This window comes from Mauremys mutica, chromosome 2, assembly GCF_020497125.1.
Source record: "Mauremys mutica isolate MM-2020 ecotype Southern chromosome 2, ASM2049712v1, whole genome shotgun sequence".
In the NCBI taxonomy this organism is placed as follows: Eukaryota; Metazoa; Chordata; order Testudines; family Geoemydidae; genus Mauremys; species Mauremys mutica.
In genome coordinates this window covers 85663971-85682728 of record NC_059073.1, presented here as the reverse complement: position 1 = coordinate 85682728, position 18758 = coordinate 85663971, and the positions used below count along the sequence as shown (strand labels likewise).

At 43.7% G+C, this 18758-nt stretch overlaps 1 protein-coding gene across 1 annotated transcript; it reads right to left on the bottom strand.

The window, feature by feature from the left end:
- Positions 1–179: 179 nt before the first annotated feature.
- Positions 180–17116, bottom strand: TYMS (thymidylate synthetase). Its single transcript, XM_045004425.1, has 7 exons — positions 16781–17116; positions 15477–15550; positions 13797–13971; positions 7511–7612; positions 3994–4169; positions 1599–1670; positions 180–907 (listed from the first exon to the last, which is right to left on the bottom strand). The coding sequence occupies exons 1-7, from the start codon at positions 16959–16961 to the stop codon at positions 770–772; spliced, it is 918 nt and encodes a 305-aa protein (XP_044860360.1). The 5' UTR covers positions 16962–17116; the 3' UTR covers positions 180–769.
- Positions 17117–18758: the final 1642 nt, after the last annotated feature.

The following is an 18758-nucleotide window of genomic DNA, read 5'->3' as shown; positions in this document are numbered from 1 at the left end:
CTGCCTGTGAGTCAGAACTTCCACAGCCCCCAGTCCAATTAGGAGAGTTAATGCTTTGATTTTTGGTCTGAAATTGAACAATGCCAATCCTCTGAAAGTTACCTTGCTCTACTTGATACTAGTGTTACAAGCACAAATTCAGTACTAGACCTTAAAGATACAACACACTTCCCAAACACTTAAAAATATTTATACAAGTTTATTAAACATTCTTATCACCACTTTTCAAGCTTAAAAAAAATCCTGCTGTAAGAAGTGTTTTGTTTAAATACTTACTACTAATACCTAAGGGTAAGTAACTAATACAAAACAAAACTAAACACTTCTCACTGGTCACTGCTCAGGCTACAGTGCAGAGCAAGGAAAAGCTTGAAATATTAACTTAAACCCAGTAACAACTTAGAGGGGCTCCAGCCAATTCCTCAATGATTTATAGACAGTAAACAATATACAACCCCAAGTCACCTTCCAACAGAGGTCCTGAACTCAGACTGGCTAGTAAACAGAGTGCTATTTTTTTTTTTTTACAGCAAGATTTGGTTCAATGACAGTTGCAGGAAGGCAACCCACTTCTATTAACATACATTTCTCATTAAAGATACTTCACAACTGTTAACTTTGAAAGGGGTCCTGCTCTAGACCACAGACTGTTCAGAAGCAGTTAGTTAACTGTTTTAGCAACATTTAAGAGCACCAGATTGAGCTTAAGTACAGAGAAGGTAACATACTTATGAAACAGACTCCTATCATGTTTAAAAAGTTAAGTGCATTAAACAGCCATCTCCATTTTAATAGCTGGATGGGGGTTATAGTCTTCAATCTGAAAGTCATCTGCTTTGAAGTCACTGATGTTTTCAATTTTACGAAGAATTTTGAGTTTTGGGAAAGGACGTGGTTCCCTCTGAAGCTGAAATTAAAGAGAGTTTGACTTACATTTGTACAAGATTAGCGCTCAAAAGTAAAAAACAGCACACAGTGAAAATTGACTATTTAGACAGCTCTTTTGGTTAGGTAGACCTCACCTGCCATAACATTCTCCATCCTGTCATAGCATGTAGATATTTGTGTGAAGAAGGTGGAAAGATTGATATGAAGTGAACAAGTCTCTGTCAGAGACCAAAAAAAGTACAGTAGAGCCTTATCATTCAGAAGAATATCCACTAAGAATTACTGAGTTGCAAACTGACTATATATGCACAATTAAGGATAATGCATCAAAGTGCATTTTATTCATTGTCAGTTATAGTTTTGTTTTGATAAGACAAGTATAAGGACACTAATATTTTGTAACAATAATGATAGAGATTAGAGTACAAATTCTTGCATCTTTGACTTGCAGAGAGATAACCACTCTTTTGGTCCAAGTTAGTGTACAATTCGATCAAAATTCTACAGTGTGTTTTCACTTGTAACCTGAGTTGAACATAGGTAAAGGGTAGTATTGGAGAAGAAATCAGAGGATCAGCAATGCAAATTAAGATAATATTTACAATGAAAGTGCCAGATCTAAAAACGCAGGATTACCATCAGTTGTTCAACCAGCTGTGGTAGATATATATCAAAAAGATAGCCAGGCTCCAGTCACCATGGATACTTACTTGAATTTTCAAAGGTTCAACATGGTTCAGATATATATGAGCATCTCCTAGTGTGTGTATGAATTCACCAGGCTGAAGAAAGAGAAAAAAAAAGTCTTCACGCAAACAGGGTAGCACATTTCAGAACTGTATGACATTGCAATGCTTGTGCCAGAGGTTCCCAGCACCTCTGTTGCTGAAGCGTAGCTCCTGCAACAGATTGTCTCGATAAGCTGTTTTCCTTACAAGTTCAAATATTGTCTTTCCCTAAAGTATCTGATCATTATGTTAAGCTACTCTAAGCCGAGTATGAAGTTCTACAGAAAAGATTTTGCAACAGTTATAGCAACTGAGCACTCATTTATCTGTTAACACAAGTGGAAAGAGATGGGGGTAGTGAAAAATACAGCTGTTGCCATCTACCTTGAACTGACAGGTTGCAAGTATTTCTTAGATATTAACAGTGATCCATGCTTCTAGCTCAAGCTTAGACTACTGTAATGTATTTTGTGGCACTTAATTCTATTAAGAAACTGAAGCAACTCATTAAAAGGAGTTCTTTGCAGGATAGCATGAAACCAGTGCACCATGATCTATCTTGACAAATTGAAGCCTAAGGGTATGTCTACACTAAATCTGGGAGTCTGCCTCTCAGCCCAGGTAGTCAGACTCTCACTAGCATGCTAAAACTAGCAGAATGATTATTGTGGAAAAGGCAGTGGCTCCGGCTAGCCACCCGAGCTCAGATGGGCTTGGACTCGGGCAGCTGGCTGGAGCCACCACCCATGCTACAATGCTATTTTTAGTGCACTAGGTTGAGCAGAGATAGCACAAGTCTGTCCACCCACGCAGGGAGGCATGTTCCCAGCAGCAATGTAGACATCCAAAATGGCTTTGAACCTGCCTAGCTGAGAAACATGCCTCATTGTTGCCCCAGTTATGGTATGCAGAAGCACTTGAAAGCCAGTCTTCTCGGTTTAAAACGGAGCTGCTAGCAAGATGATATCCGTAATGAGCCCTGAATTTTGGAACTCTTTTCCCAGCCTGTTGCTCTGAAATAGCCCACAGCTGTTGGCCTTCATGGCATGCTACAAATTGCAGCTATCCTCACATTTGGAAAGGGCTGGTATTTTTTCTAACTGGGAAAGTTGACAGGTTGGTTTGTCTGCATTAACATTTCTTTCACTTATGGCATCTAGCACTCTGGATAAGCATTTTGTGTGACTTAGCATTGCCCGACAATTTACCATCATCATTGGTTTAGGTCTAGTGCTTAGAGTTTACTGCTCCTGAAAGTATCTGCACTATTTTGCTGCAGTAATCTTAGCCATAGCATGTGATGAAATACTGGATCATAAAAGCAGAGCTATTTACTTAATTTGTCTGCAGTGCTATTGCAGTATTGAATGTTATGCAAAAATTCACAAGTCTTATATGAGTTTACGTTCTTTACTGCAGATCTCTCCCACAAAAAGAGTTTTGCTTTGAGAGGAGATGCAATAGTTAAATGAAGTTGTGGAGGAGACATCAAACTTCATTTACTTTAATTGCCTTTGATATAAAACTTACACTAAGTCCTTACTTATTATAAAGCATGATTTTCTCCACTCACCCATTTTATCTCCTCAGTGCTAAAAATGGAAGCAACTGCTGCTGATAGCACCAGGAGGGGGGTCAAAATCTCACACTATCACTATTAAATCTTTAAGAAGTGAGGAAGTCAGCTTTTAGAAGATAGAAAGACTGCAATGTATTTAATTTTAATAAATCCCTGCTCTGTCAAGTCACAAGAATGCAGCTATCTTTGGTGAAAGACAACAGGTGGCTAACAGAAAAGAGCAGTACTACACAACCATTTACAGTCAGAAGTGAAAAATATCCAATTGAAACCATAGCAGGAATTTAGGTAGGCAGATCACAATATGCAAATTAGAATCTGACAGCAACCACAGAGTTAATGATCTGTCTAGTCCAATTAATAAAAATAAAAACAAAGCTATGACATTTCTAATGGCTGGAAGTTGGTAGTACTTTGAAGACAGCTGTTTCAGTTGCACAAAAAGACACCCCATGGCATTTTTCATTGTCACCAGAAGGAAATGTGCTCAACTCAGATTTTTGGTAGATAAACTGGTGGAATAAGCCAGGACACATCTTAATTTTGACAATTTTTTCCCGCAAGATTTGGAAATTCTTTGATATAAGTGACCACTATGAGATTTAGAGTGTTCTTACAGTGCAGGCCACCCCAGTAACACATACATTAAATACAATTCATCTACAGAGCCCATTCCTGTACATATCTAAACTTTTGAACGTTGTGTTTATTCCAATTCTTTCTACATAAATGTTAGTCTATTTAATGTTTTAGTCCTCTGTTCAAAACTATAAATATCTAAGCAAAAGGATACTATACCTTCAGGCCTGTGACATGGGCAATCATATATGTGAGCAGTGAATAACTGGCGATATTGAAAGGCACCCCCAGTCCCATGTCTCCAGATCTCTGATACAACTGGCAAGACAATTCACCATTTAGAACATAAAACTGACACAGAGCGTGGCATGGAGGCAAAGCCATTAGTGAAATATCTAAGGAGATGCAAAACAGTAAGGGGAAGGGGGGAAGAACAGTATTAAGACACCATGCAAAAGCAGAAAAAATATACATATGTATATAGAAATAAATATGCATAAATACATCAAATAGCAATATTGAACCACATATTGTAGTTCTAATGCTTTTACTCTTCAGATTTTTTAAATCCTGCTATTTCCACTACCAGATATTAATTGCTTGATTATGTAACTGCTATTGTTAACAGTAGGTGGTTGGTGGGCAGAGGAAAAAATCACATCTAGAAATTCCACTGGAAAAATGGTTTTAGGCCCTCATACTGCAAAGACTTATGCACATGCTTAATTTTACTCACATAATTAGTCCTATTGATGTCAAGTGTTTGCAGCATTCAGGGCTTTAGTCATTCAGCCTATGTTTTACTTCTTAAACAAGTATCTGCCTCTAATTTTTATTCTTTGTATTGCAATAGCACCTCAGAATCCATCATGGACCACCACTACACAGACACGGGGGAGGGGGGGGGGCTGAGAGAGACATCCACTGCTTCAGAGAGTATAAGACAAAAAGTAACAGGTGGACAGAGACAAATGAGGGAGTACGGGGAACAATGAGACAATACTGATCAGCATGATAAGCAGCAGTCAGAGCATTCCTGCCACCTGCTGTAAATGTATTGGCCCAATTATTACCCTAATTGTGAGCTTGCATGTGAAAAGTGAAAGTTCATAAAAATGCTATAACAACCTATTACAACAAATGTTGATGAGAAAAGATGCAAAAGAAAGACAGAAAGACAATTAGTCCAAACAAAAAGGCCTACTGATATAACTCAAGGACTGTGTTAACATCATGCCTGGTAAACAAGGAGTGTGGGACCGGAAAGCAGTGGGTCAAAGTTTTCATGTTGGAAATCAGTCTCAACTGGTGGACAAAATGATGAAGGGCTGGGCTATTCCACCCATCACCCCCCTTTTGGGGTCCTTAGAAAAATAATAAAATAAAATGATGACGATGATAATAAAAAACAAGGGGATGACTATGACTTGGGAAAAATCCAAAACGATGGCTGTCTGAAAGACAGGAGAAGAAAGGAGCGAGTTTTATGATCATGTCCACCCCCACCCCCATTGTCGCTTTCAGACCCCAGTATTTACTGTAACAGCATTGGGCCTTCATTATTCTGATCCTCAAGAGTGTCCTGACCAGACCACACAAGAGAGTGGGAGCCAGATGACATCGCCACCTCCACAGACTTGGACATGCGTATGTGTGTGTACGCATGAGAGAGAAAGAGAGAGAGACACACACACACATTTTCCTTCTCCACTGTATTTCTTCTCTTTCCTTATCCCTTTCCTTTTTTCTTCTGTCTAATAAGAGTCTGGTTTCACTGGCCAAAACTGCATATTCTGCAACACTGCTGTAAGCCTGTGACCAGAGAGGCAGCTAAAAGCCATCACCTAAACAGCTTGATGCAGGAATAAATTTGTCAGGTCTTGGAATGGTTGATAAGACCGTGTGCTGTGCCTTTCTCCAGCAGGGAACTTTCAAGTAAAAGTCAACACCAGAGACAGACCTCCATTTTCTATCCTTGTTGTTCTTTTTTCTCCCCTCTTGAGCGTTTGTCTTGTTTCGTTTTCTAGGAAACAGGACTGAACTTTACCAATAACAGTGATAACAGCTCCAGCCCATCTCAATTAACTTCTTCTCTTTTCCCAAAAAAAGGACGGTTATCACCATCAAAGAGGCTGTTAGAAGAAAACCCTCGTGTTTAACAGCTCTCTCCAGCTAAAGGGCCAGGAAACAAGGGATGTTGTTAAAATGGAAGCCTTATTTACTACTTCACATTTCATATGCTTTAACTATTTTTCCTTCTTTTCTGTATCTTTAATAAAAAGGTTAAAAAGATTTTTAATGGTGCGTTTGCCTTGATACAGACAAGTTGCAATCTCTGTATACCAAACCTCTTTAAAATTGTTTATGGTTGAACAGTTTCAGGGTCATGTTAACACCACTAGCTCTTTGGGCCCATTTATTCCATATACGATACACCTACTTCTTCTCACATTTGTGTAGGCATCACAGCAAAGGAGAGTTGTAAGGAGGAATTTAAAGGAGGGCAATGAAGTGGTTTTGTGGATTTTTATGTGCAGCTCTTCCTATGCATCAGAGGCAGAAGGGAAGAAAGCATGAAGGTACTTTTTAGAAAACTGAACAAGTGGGTGATAAAGGCTGATGTCACTGGCAAGGTGGAGGTGGGAGTCAACATCTTGGCAGGGTATGAGAGATGATAGTTAGCATGAGGATAGGCTGTGAAGGGCCCTGACGGTAAAGGCAAGTAGATTATGTTAGAATATATGGTGCACTATAGGGAAACCATGATTTAGACACAGCCTGAATGTTAGAATCTAGAGAAATGGTCAAGTTAAAGATGCCAAGTGACAGAGAAGATAATGGTGTCCACTGCCTGAGAAAAAAGGGAAGAATTGCAGGGGGAAGATTAAGAACCCTGTTTCGGCTTTGTTGATATTAAGCTGACATCTGGACATCCACAAGGTGTCACACTCCTTTGACCTGCCTGATCCCTATTAACCCTCCACCTACCGTACAGTTGCCCTTTAATGGGAACCTTTCCCCAGCATGCCTTTTTGGAAACTGGCTTTTTAACTATAGCAGGGAAAACAGTTAAAACAATCATTTTGTAACTGGCTGCTGCTTGTTGACATCTCCCGCTCTTCTAGCTGGCGAGTACCTTTAATTCCTAAAGTTCTTAAACAAGCTCCTATCTTCAGAAAAGATTCTAACAACAACGAAAAAGAGCATTGTAATTTTTTAAGTTTTGTTCTCTTCTTCCCTCCCTTCCTAAGTTTTAGTACAATCCTATAATTTAATACAAAGTAAAAAAACAGCTGCTTGATTATATTTTTCAATTCTGAGCTTCCTTAAAAAACAAGTTAAATATTTTTTTATTATCTGCAAAGTGTCTTTGAATAGTGACTGTATGTAGAGGGCAGTGATAATCATGTACTTCCATTTGTGCTAAGACAAAAAAGGTTTGAAATCAGGATGTTTTGGGGCCTGAATATCCTCTCACATCAGTGAGAATCATGAGAAACAGGAGAATCCAGGTTATAATTCACCCATTTATAGAACATGAAATCACATATCAGTTGTGTAAGCTTGCCTTTTCTTGCAGCAAAAATGTAACCACCAACGGAGCTGGCTGTAGACACAGGATCTGGTAATTATGCAAGCTTTCAGGACTAAATGAGCACCAATGAAATAGCTTAGCATGCAACTTGGTAAGGTGCAACTACATTCACTTCACACACACACACACACACTTCTGTACCTTTGGGATTCCAAGCACACATGATGATTCTTCTGTCATCTGGATTGTTTTTGATTGTGTCAATTACATTCTGCAGCTGGTCCACTCCTTGGCCTGAGTAATCTGAAGAAAGTTACCAAACAAGATTTAAATAAGGGTATGTCTACATTACAAAATTAGGTTGATTTTATACAGTCGATTGTGTATGTCCCCACTAAGCGCATTAAGTCGGTGGAGTGTGTCCTTAATACCATGGCTAGCATTGACTCACAGAGCTATCCCACAGTCCCCGCAGTCTCCGCTGCCCATTGGAATTCTGGGTTAAGCTCCCAATGCCTGATGGGGCAAAAACATTGTCGCGGGTGGTTCTGGGTACATGTTGTCAGTCTCCCGTCCCTCCGTGAAAGCAACAGCAGATAATCATTTTGCACCTTTTTTCCTGGGTTACCCATGCAGATGCCATAGCATGGCAAACATGGAGCCCGCTCAGCGCACTGCTGCTGTTAGCATAGTAAACACCTCACGCATTATCCTGCAGTATGTGCAGAACCTGGCTGGGAGCCAGCAGCACAAGGACGATTGTGAGGAGGACATGGACACAGATGTTCCTGAAAGCATAGGACATGGCAATTGGGACATCATGGCGGCAGTGGGGCAGGTTGATACAGTGGAATGCCGATTCTGGGCCTGGCAAACAAGCACAGACCGGTGGGACCACATAGTGTTGCGGGTATGGGATGATTCCCAGTGGCTGTGAAACTTTCGCATGCATAAGGCCACTTTCCTGGAACTTTGTGAGTTGTTTTCCCCCACCCTGAAGCGCAGGAATAACAAGATGAGAGTTGCCGTGACAGTTGAGAAGCAAGTGGCGATAGCCCTATGGAAGCTTGCAACGTCTGACTGCTACTGGTAAGTCGGAAATCAATTTAGAGTGGGTAAATCTACTGTGTAGGCTGCTGTGATCCAAGTAGCCAAGGCCATCACTAACCTTCTACTAGCAAGGGTATTGACTCTGGGATATGTACAGGTCATAGTGGATGGCTTTGCTGCAATGGGGTTCCCTAACTGTGGTGGGGCAATAGATGGAACACATATCCCTATCTTGGCACCGAACCACCTTGCCAACCAGTAGGTAAACTGCAAGGGGTACTTCTCAGTGGTGCTGCAAGCACTGGTGGATCACAAGGTATGTTTCACCAACATCAACCTGGGATGGCCGGGAAAGGTGCATGATGCTCGCATCTTTAGGAACTCCTGGCTGTTTGAACAGAGGCAAGAAGGGACTTACTTCCCAGACCAGAAAATTACTGTTGGGGATGTTGAAATGCCAATAGTTATCCTTGGAGACCCAGCCTACCCCTTACTCCTATGGCTCATGAAGCCATACACAGGCAGCCTGGACAGTAGTAAGGAGCAGTTCAACTATAGGCTGAGCAAGTGCAGAATGGTGGTAGAATGTGCCTCTGGATGTTTAAAAGCTCGCTGGCACTGTTTGCTGACTAGGTTAGACCTCAGCGCAACCAATATTCCCATTGTTATTGCTGCTTGCTGTGTGCTCCATAGTATCTGTGAGAGTAAGGGGTAGACGATTATGGCGGGGTGGGAGGTTGAGGGAAAAATCGCCTGACGCCTGATCTTGAGCAGCCAGACACCAAGGCGATTAGAAGAGCACAGCCAGGCGTGCTGCGCATCAGTGGGGCTTTGAAAACCAGTTTCATGACTGGCCAGGTTACGGTGTGACAGTTGTGTGTTTCTCCTTGATGCAAACCTGCCCCTTTTGTTGATTTTAATTCCCTGTAAGCCAACCACCCTCCCCCCTTCGATCACAGCTAGCAAAGGAAATAAAATCACTATTGTTTTGAAACCATGCATTCTTTCTTTATTAATTAAAAAAAACTGAGATAACGGACAAGGTAGCCCGGGTGGGGTGGGGGAGGAGGGAAGGACAAGGCCACATTGCTTATTGTAGTCACGCTACAAATCAAAACTGTTTGAATGACAGCCTTCTGTTGCTTGGGCTATCCTCTGGAGCGGAGTGGCTGGGTGCCCGGAGCCTCTTCCCGCACGCGTTCTTGGGCATCTGAGTGAGGAGGACATGGAACTTGGGGAGGAGGGCAGGCGGTTATACAGGGGCTGCATCGGCCAGCTATGGTCTTTTTGCCTTTCTTGCAGCTCCACCAGATGCCTGAGCATATCCATTTGCTCCCCCATTAGCCTCAGCATCGCCTCCTACCTCTTCTTATCGTGCCCACTGTATGCTTTCCTGGCCTCTGTCACTGTATGTCTCCATGCATTCAGCTGTGCCCTGTCAGTGCGGAAGGACTGCATGAGCTTGGAAAACATGTCATCATGAGTGCATTTCTTTTGCCTTCTAATCTGCAATAACCTCTGGGACAGAGATGATAGGGGGAGCACAGAAACATATGCACCTGCGGGGGGATAAAAAGGGGAGTAGAATTTAAGAAGATACATTTCTGAGAACAAAACGGAGACTTTCACAGTGAGTCAAGCAATTCACAGCAGACAGTGCATGTGCTTTAGGTACAAGGTTGCATTTTGCCTTTTATATTGAGCGCCTGCAAGTATGGTGACACATCACACACGGCTGGGCAACAGAATTCAGTTTCCAAGCAGACACAGTAAGCCAAAGGGTATGCGGGGTTGGCTTTTTCCGCCTTCATAACATGTGGGAATGGTTTCAAACTGCAGTGCCCTCCTTTCCCATAGCAAGCAATGCCGGTTGGGTTTGCCATTTAAAAGGAGGGGCTGCGGTTTTCGAGTGGACGTGCAGCACATCCCTCCCCACCACGTGGCTATTCTCTGGGATGATCCCTTCACCCCTCCCCACACTGCATGGCTATTCTCAGGTATGATCCCTTTTAGCCAAGCACAAACAGCCCAGCATGAACAGGGTCCTTTTACTGTTCCCTTACAAAAATTCCCCTATTTCAACCAGGTGACCATGAATGATATCACTCTCCTGCAGCTAACACAGAAAGATATAGACCGAATGTTGTTTGAATGTGACCAAAACCCAGGACCATTCGCTGCCATGCTTTGTGTTGCAGTGATTTCAGACTACTTGCTAATGGCTTGGCATGGTAAAGTGTTCTACCGTGGAGGACGAAATAAGGCAGCCCTCCCCAGAAACCTTCTGCAAAGGCTTTCAGAGTGCCTCCAGGAGAGCTTCATGGAGATGTCCCTGGAGGATTCCCACTCCATCCCCAAAAACGTTAACAGACTTTTCCAGTAGCTGTACTGGCCACGAATACATCCCAAGTCTTCAGGGCAAATCAAAACATTAAACACAATTACTTTTAAACCCTGTAATGTAGTTACAAATGTGCACTCACCAGAGGTGCCTTCTCCAGCTTCAGGGTCCGGGAACCTGCCTTGGGAGGGCATTGGCTCCAGGGTGATGAAAAGGTCCTGGCTGCCAGGGAGAACGGACTCTCCGCTTGCCTGCCGTGCATTCTCCTCCTCCTCTTCCTCATCCACAAAATCCTCCTCCCACTTACAGGTGTCCATCCACAGTGGTGGGGTAGTGGTAGGGTCCCCCCATAGAATGCCATGCAGCTGATCATAGAAGCAGCATATATGGGGCTCTGACCCAGAGCAACCATTTGCCTCCTTTGTTTATTGGTAAGTTTGCCTGAGCTGCTTAACTTTCATGCGGCACTGCTGTGTGTCCCTGTTGTAGCCTCTGTCCATCATGCCCGGTGCGATTTTGGCATATTAGCATTTCTTCTTTTTGATCGGAGTTCTGCCTGCACAGATTCTTCTACCCATACAGCAATCAGATCCAGTGTCTCCCGTTTGCTCCATGCTGGAGCATGTTTGCGATTCTGGGGGGGACTGCATGATCACCTGTGCTGCTGAACTCACTACGCTGACCAAACAGGAAATGAAACTCAAAATTTCCCAGGGCTTTTCCTGTGTACCTGGCTAGTGCATCAGAGTTGAAAGTACTGTCCAAAGCAGTCACATTGGAGCACTCTGGGATAGCTCCCGGAGGCCAGTAACATTGATTTGCGCCTGCACTACCCCAAATTGACCCAGCCAGGTAAATTTTAGCGCTTCTCCCCTCACCGGGGAGGAGTACAGCAGTTGATTTTAAGAGCCCTTTAGGTCGACAGAATGGGGTTGGTTGTGTAGACGCATTGCTTATAAAATCGACTTAACGTGGCTAAATTCAACCTAACTTCGTAGTGTAGACAAGGGCTAAGTCAGACAGCCTAAGGTTTTGACAATAGCTTAGAGCTGCCCCAAAAAATACTTTTAAAAGCCAAGCCCACACCCTTCAGGAAAATTACACTAATTGTGCCTTCTTCTGATCCCACCTTGGGTTGTTAAAGGCTTACACCTTAATATATTTACTGAGCCTTCCCCCTCTCTCTTCTGGGTAGTCCTTTGGGGGCCCCAGATGAGTGCTCCAAGCTTTGGTAAAAGGTGGTGTTGCCATCCCCCCTTTTCTTGCATGCTTTGAGAAGAGAAATAGTTCTTGTTGACACTTAAAGCATCATCAGTGGCATCAGGGTTAGTACCCGATGAAATGGGGTCATACACACCTCAGAACTATTCTTTCACTCTCTCTGCAAACTCACATAAGTGTCTGCATCCTTACACCCCAAGGCCAGGTCTACATTTAAAACGTACATGAACATAGTTACGGCACTCATAGGTGTGAAAAATCCACACCTCTGAGTGCTGTAACTATGCAAACCTAACTCCCAGAGTAGACACAGTTAGATTGATGAAAGAATGCGTCTGTTGACCTAGCTATCATCGCTTGGGGAGATGGAGTTCCTACAGGAATGGAAAACCCCATTCCATCGCTGTAGTCTGCAGCCACACTTTGCGGCTACAGTGGCATAGCTACAGCACTGTTGCTATGCTGCTATAGTGTCCATAGTGTAGATATAGCCCATGTTTGAACATTTTCTTCTCAAGAACAACAGCTAAAACTTTAAATGAAAGCTGAGACCTTGGAGAATAATTGAGAGGTCTGTCTGCATATCTGACAGTGGGTCTTAGAGTCACAGATTTTAAAGTCAGAAGGGACCATCATGATCGTCTAGTCTGACCTGCACAACACAGGCCACAGAATCTCACCAACCCACTCCTGTAATAAACCCCTAACCTATATCTGAGCTACTGAAGTCCTCAAATCATGGTTTAAAGACTTCAAGGTGCAAAGAATCCTCCAGCAAGTGACCCATGCCTCATGCTGCAGAGGAAGGCGAAAAACCTCCAGGTCAATCTTAAAGTCTACAGAGTTTAAATAGAGTGGAACTAACATGCTATTTTTAATCACCCTTAATGTTCCGTGTTTTAGAATGGACAAAAGCCAGATTCCAATGGGGAACAGAATGCTACAAACTATTAGTTCATATCAGGACAACTGTTAAACCTCCTCAATTAAAATAATAGATTTCTGTGTCATTTTAAACAAAGGCTTAGCCTTTACATGGGAAATCAAAGGTACCTTAATCCAAGAGAAATTTGAAGAACAAATAAAATATGAGGCCAGGGGGCCATAAAACAATTTTGGTTACTTGGTGCTGATCATTTGTATTTTTACTGGCCTGCTATCCAATAGACTGTCCTATACCAACATATGAATACGTGGAGATTGTTCTGGTATAACAGTGCTCTCTCTTTAAAAAAGAAATTATGCCCTGGTTGATAGTGTGAAGTACTGTAGTTCTTCTTTACATTTTTACTTGCCTTTTTAGATGGAGAAAATACTTTTTGATGGTTGAATAAAACATTAGTTCACCACCCCCGTCATCATTATGAAAGCTAAGCATGGAAGAGTCATGATTTTCCAATGATACTTTCTGTAAACAGCACAAATTAATGTGCTAAATTATACAAATTAATAATAGCAGCTCTCTGAAATGAGTGATTTTAGTGTAGTTTAAAAAGTGTCTTGTTACAATTGGCACCTTTGCTGGCAGCCTAAGCAGAAAGGCAAAGAACTAAATGGGCATGGAAACCAAAATATTCTCCCACCTGCAGGTGATCATACCAGCACATGAGCAGAACAGTGTACTGCCTATGATTCACCCCTTCTACAATAGGCTACTGCCTGCAATACTGCATATTTCATAATGGTAGGCTTTCCAAAAAGCTCAGTATAACCTCCCCAAAAGATCTACTTATTCTGGTTCTCAGTTTCCATTATAAATGTCCTCATTACAATCTTTCCATGCCTTCATAACCTCCTGAAAGTGAGGTACCACAGTAATCCTGTCAGTCTCACTAAGCACTGAAGATAACTTCAACAGGGGAAAACTTTCCTCACCTGTATTCATATCTTTGTATTCAGCTCCAAAGTGTCTCCACTGGAAACCATACACTGGTCCCAAATCCCCTTCTGTTCTGTCAGTGAAACCTTGTTTATCCAGGAATTCACGTGATCCATTGGCATCCCAAATCTTCACTCCTTTTGCAGAGAGCTCTTTAGCATTTGTTGAACCCTATATGGTAAAAGAAATACAAAAGCAATTCTACTTGCCAGGATAAAGAGCTAGACTTTAAATAGTGGTCCTAAATTATACTATTATATGGTATTTCTTTAGTTACTATGGAGAGGATAAGAAGTCTTGGGATTAAGCCTCAGGATCTGGCTCCTGTACGTGCACACACAATAAAACTATGTTATAAACAATATATTACTGAGAATTGAATTATACTGCTCTAGTCATCTAATTAATTCATCTCTAGCCTTGTATACCGTAGGCCAATGGAGGTTCAAGGCTAAATGTGATCGCCTACAGTTGCTTGTGCACAGGCCCTTCAGCAAACAAGGTTTTACTTTTTGATTGATGTAACGAGAACAATGTAACAATTCTACTACTCCTGATACACCTGCTGTCAGCCTTTGTGAACAAGCTTACAAGTCATTTTGGGAGAAAAAGGTTATTCAGTCCCTTCTCTCTTCCTTGCTTTTTCTGTTTTCTTGAAGCTTAAATTACATGCTTCTGAGATGCCAATTAGAAATAGCCTGAAGTTCTGTTTAGTCACTGAGCAGATGGTTGGCTCCCATATTCTACTCTGCCACTTTGTATAAAACCTAGAGATGATAGTAAGAAAACAAATCCCCGAGTTTAAAATAGCACTGAAAGTGAATAGAGAGTTAAATATTCTCTGCTACCAAAACACATCTACAGTCTCAGAGTACAGCACTGTGCTGGTTGCCGTCTGAAAGGTTCTAGCCCTTACAGTTGAAAAGATAAGCCTTCATTTTCTTTTCTTTTTTTTTTTTTAAAGTGTTCTTCAAAAAAACCTGATATCTGGATAAGTTGATTTTTCAAGTCCCGATGTACCAGCATTTAATCAAATGCTACTCATAACTGCATCAGGGAACATCTATAGGGCAACACACCATCTTAGCATTTGTCTACACAAGTTTTACCAGTATAAAATATGGTTGTTAGAGGTGTGATCGTCTATTAGAAGTGTGGGTTGGGGTTTTTATTTTAGTTTTGTTTTGGGTTTTTTTGACCAACAGTTGTATTGGTAAAAAGCCTAGGATAGATGCAATTATACCAGTATAAGAGTCCCTTATACTGGAGTATCTCATTTTGGTTACACAACAGGAATAAGCTATACCAGTATAAAAGCATTCATACAGGGTTTTCCTGTTTTAACTACAGCAGTATAGTTTAAGGAGCAAAACTTTCTAGTGTACACAAGTCCTTCATCACGTCACAATATTAGACTAAAAAGAAGCAAGGTAAGATTTAACCAACATTCCCCCCAGATTGTACTAGCGCCTTAACCAAAATTAACAAAATGTTTTGAAGATAATGGACTTATAAATTTATAAGTTGGAAAAATACTAAAATGTCATAACTTGTTTGTTCCCTGTATGAATGGAAACATCTGTAAGTGTTTCAAATACACCAGTCCATAATATGATATATTCTATAGACAGCACTATCAATGCACATAACTAAATTTAAACAACCATACATCATACCTTGATAAACCATAGCACCTCTTCCAGCACTCCCTTCCAGAACACTCGTTTTGTCGTCAGCAAAGGAAACTGATCTGAAAAAGAGTTTTAAAGTGTCAAAGCAGCAAAATCAATTCTCACTCATCAAATACCATGGATTGCTTTTCACTTATAAAGACCAAAAGTGTTAAAACTTAGATATTGATCTGTTGTGCATTATGTACTATCACAGTAAGAGCCTAGTTTATTGGAGCACTTGTTTAGAACTTAGTACAGCACTGTAATAGTCAGCAAAGCATGCAGTGGTGAGTGTAAATTCTACTACTGCTTTGCTAGGGCAAGGAACACAGACACCCAACCTTATTCCTAAAAAATGGTCTTTGGGGCCAAGTACATTGCCAGATAAAGGCAGAGATTAATTAGAAATGGATCATTCATAAAACTCAACCATGGGGTGCAATTAAGAGCCTATGGCAAGGTAAAATATGCATACATGCAGTTGAATTCAGAAGCTCAAGATAAAGTTCTGGTCAAACCTACTTTACTAACATGGAGGCGAATTAGACCTAGGATACCTGATAGACAGGGAAGTGGTAAAACTGTCTCAGGAGGTTAGCCTGGATCAGGCCTATCCTCTTCTCTTGTTTTTTCTCCATAAGACAACTATGGGGGACAGATGCAAGGGGACTCAGCCACCCCCCCACCTAGGGCAATAAATTAAAAGAAGAGACGCAGATGGCTTTAGGGACCTTATGTGTAAGGAAGTAGAGCAACTGGAGGCTCTACCCTGTAGGTAGGAGTTACACCTGCCCATATCTGGATTACCTGCCTATAAAGACGGGGTCTAGGCTAGAGCAGAGTTCAGCAGAGGCAGCAGAGCAAAGGCCAGGCCCGTAGATAGTGCTGCCCTCTGTGATGTGGCACAATGGCCTCCCCCCGCGGGAATGACAGAGGCTGTCACCCAGAAGACAACAGGAGGGGGTTCAGCAGCACTGCCTCAGACGCCTATGACAAGTTGGGGGGGTTCAGCAAGAGTGGGGCAAACAGCAATGTGGGGGGAGTCTGGGGGCAAGAGGAGACGGATGCTGGCAGCCAGCTCAGGAGGGATGTGCAGCGCTTGGCAGGTCTGCCAGTCACCAGGCCGGGGGGCAGCTGGTGGGATGTGGTGAGGGACTGGAGGGGCACCTGGGGTGGAGGTCTGGGGAGGGGCAGGAGGGTTCTGGGGAGGGTTCTGGGGAGGGGGCCCAAAGGCGAGGGAGGCTGCGGGGAGCGGGCCGGGAAGTCCCCGCCACGAGAGTGGCTCTGGGCCGGGCCGGCGCAGTCACCTCTCAGGCTGTACCGCGCCTGCAGCCCGAACACGGAGATGGTGCCGGTCCCGGTCCGATCCTCCTTCCGGTGGCCGCGCTGCAGGATGTGCTCGACCTGCCCCAGGTAGTGCAGCTCCCCGTGCGGCGGGGGCGCCGGGCTCTGCTGCTCGGGCGCGGCGGGACGGGACGCGGCGGGCATGGCTGGGCGGGACGGGACTAGCTGCCGCTCCGCTCCCGCTCTTCGAATTGGCGCCAGCCCCAGCCCGCCAGGCGCCAGCCAATCGTAGGGCCCGGCGCGCGCGGAAGGCGCCTTGGGGGCCCGCCTCGGTCCTGTCTCGTGCCCGCCCGCCTCGCTGAGGAGGCGTCCTCGCGTCCCAGTGTGGGCAGCGTTGGGACGCCCCCTCCCCCCGCCGGCAGTGGCCGCGAGGAAAGGGGCGTGGCTGCCTGGCTGCAGCGCGGGCCTTGGGGCGGGGCATCGAGCGGAATAGCCCGGTACCCAGGGACCCCAGGGCTGCACCCGCCGCTTGTCTCTCGCGGGGCCCTGCTCCCTGCCAGCGGGCGGGGGAAATCAGAGCAGATCATCACCATGGGCTTTCCCCACTTGAAAATCTGTGATTGTACCTGGCGCAGGGCAGCCAAGCAGCCCAGGAAAAGGGGAGGCTCCCGGAGTGGGTTTCTTCTTGGATCCAGCCCTAGGGGTGTGTGGGGGGTGTCCCCCCCCCTCTCTCTAACTACTTTGTGAAACAAAAAGAAGCCTATTTCGATTCAATTCTTCCGCTAGAGCTGGAGTTGGCCTATGTAGTCTGATGGTGCTGATTATTCCCCCTGGGATTTTCCATTAACTCAAATTGATGCTCAGCCAGGTGTATCTACAGTTGCCCATGACCATTATTTATTTCAATGACATTAGATTTACGTTTTTACCACTTTTGCTAAAAATCCTCAGCATAAAACATTTCCATAGTGGTGGTTCCTCTCTGCTGGTTAGGAAGTGACTGCCATAAGTGCCTTCCTGATCACTTTGTGAGAGTTGTTTAAAGTGTTTAGGACAACTATATCCTCCCTGTTTAGAGAGGCAATTGTTTTACATTGTTGTTCCCATACAAACATACCTTTTGTTACAAGAATCTTTTCAGGTCTCTGTGGAAATTTCAACCTTGCCATGCATTTGAACTCCCCTTTCTGTATGTAACATCTAACACTTTCTTTTGTACAGTACAGTAATCAGTAGACTTGGTTCATCTAGAGACATGGAAAGGGAGAATTGTTGTCAAGCCTAGATATAGGTACAGAGAAGGGTCATAAGGTTCCCTTCTCTTAAAACTCACAGGAAGACAATGTTACTACACAAGACAGCCAGGGAAGAAGAAAGTTTGGAAACTTACAGGGGCATTTAAGACAGATGAAGAAAAGAGGAAAATAGATGCTTTCCTCTGTATTGCAAAGTAATGCATGTTGGAAAGAATAATCCCAACTATACATACAAAATGATGGTGTATAAGTAACAGATTGTGGGTGGTGTGTGAACCCCCTGTTCTGGGAGGCTAGTCTCCTGCCCCACCCCTTCCATCTGAGGCCCTATCCCCTCACTGTCACCAGAATCATAGAATGTCAGGGTTGGAAGTCATGTAGTTCAACCCCCTGCTTGAATCCCCAGTCAGATTTTTGCCCCAGAGCCCTAAATGGCCCCCTCAAGGATTGAACTCACAACCTTGAGTTTAGCAGGCTAATGCTCAAACTGCTGAACTATCTGCCTGAAGTGCCCCCACCCTTGTTAGAGGAGCCCCAGCTGGCTGGCCTGGGCTGCCCTGAGCACCAGTCTGCCCACCTACCCAATTCACCAGCTGCTTCTGGCCCACCTACCCAATTCACCCCGAGCCCTGGTCACCTGGAGGAGCTCTCAGCCCCACTCTAGCCCTCCCCCAGGGCTGTGGTGGAGAGCATGAGCAGAGCTTTGGGGAGGCATAGCCTCCTCTGTCCTCCATTATGTGCCTCC

What these genes read in the sequence shown, in the direction of transcription:
- TYMS (XM_045004425.1), bottom strand. Translation starts at nt 16,961, where the DNA reads ATGCCCGCCGCGTCCCGTCCCGCCGCGCCCGAGCAGCAGAGCCCGGCG. An exon ending in GGCGCGGTACAGCCTGAGAG is followed by an intron (nt 15,551 to 16,780) that starts GTGACTGCGCCG and finishes ACTCTTTTTCAG; the next exon opens with ATCAGTTTCCTTTGCTGACG. An exon ending in AGGTGCTATGGTTTATCAAG is followed by an intron (nt 13,972 to 15,476) that starts GTATGATGTATG and finishes TTTACCATATAG; the next exon opens with GGTTCAACAAATGCTAAAGA.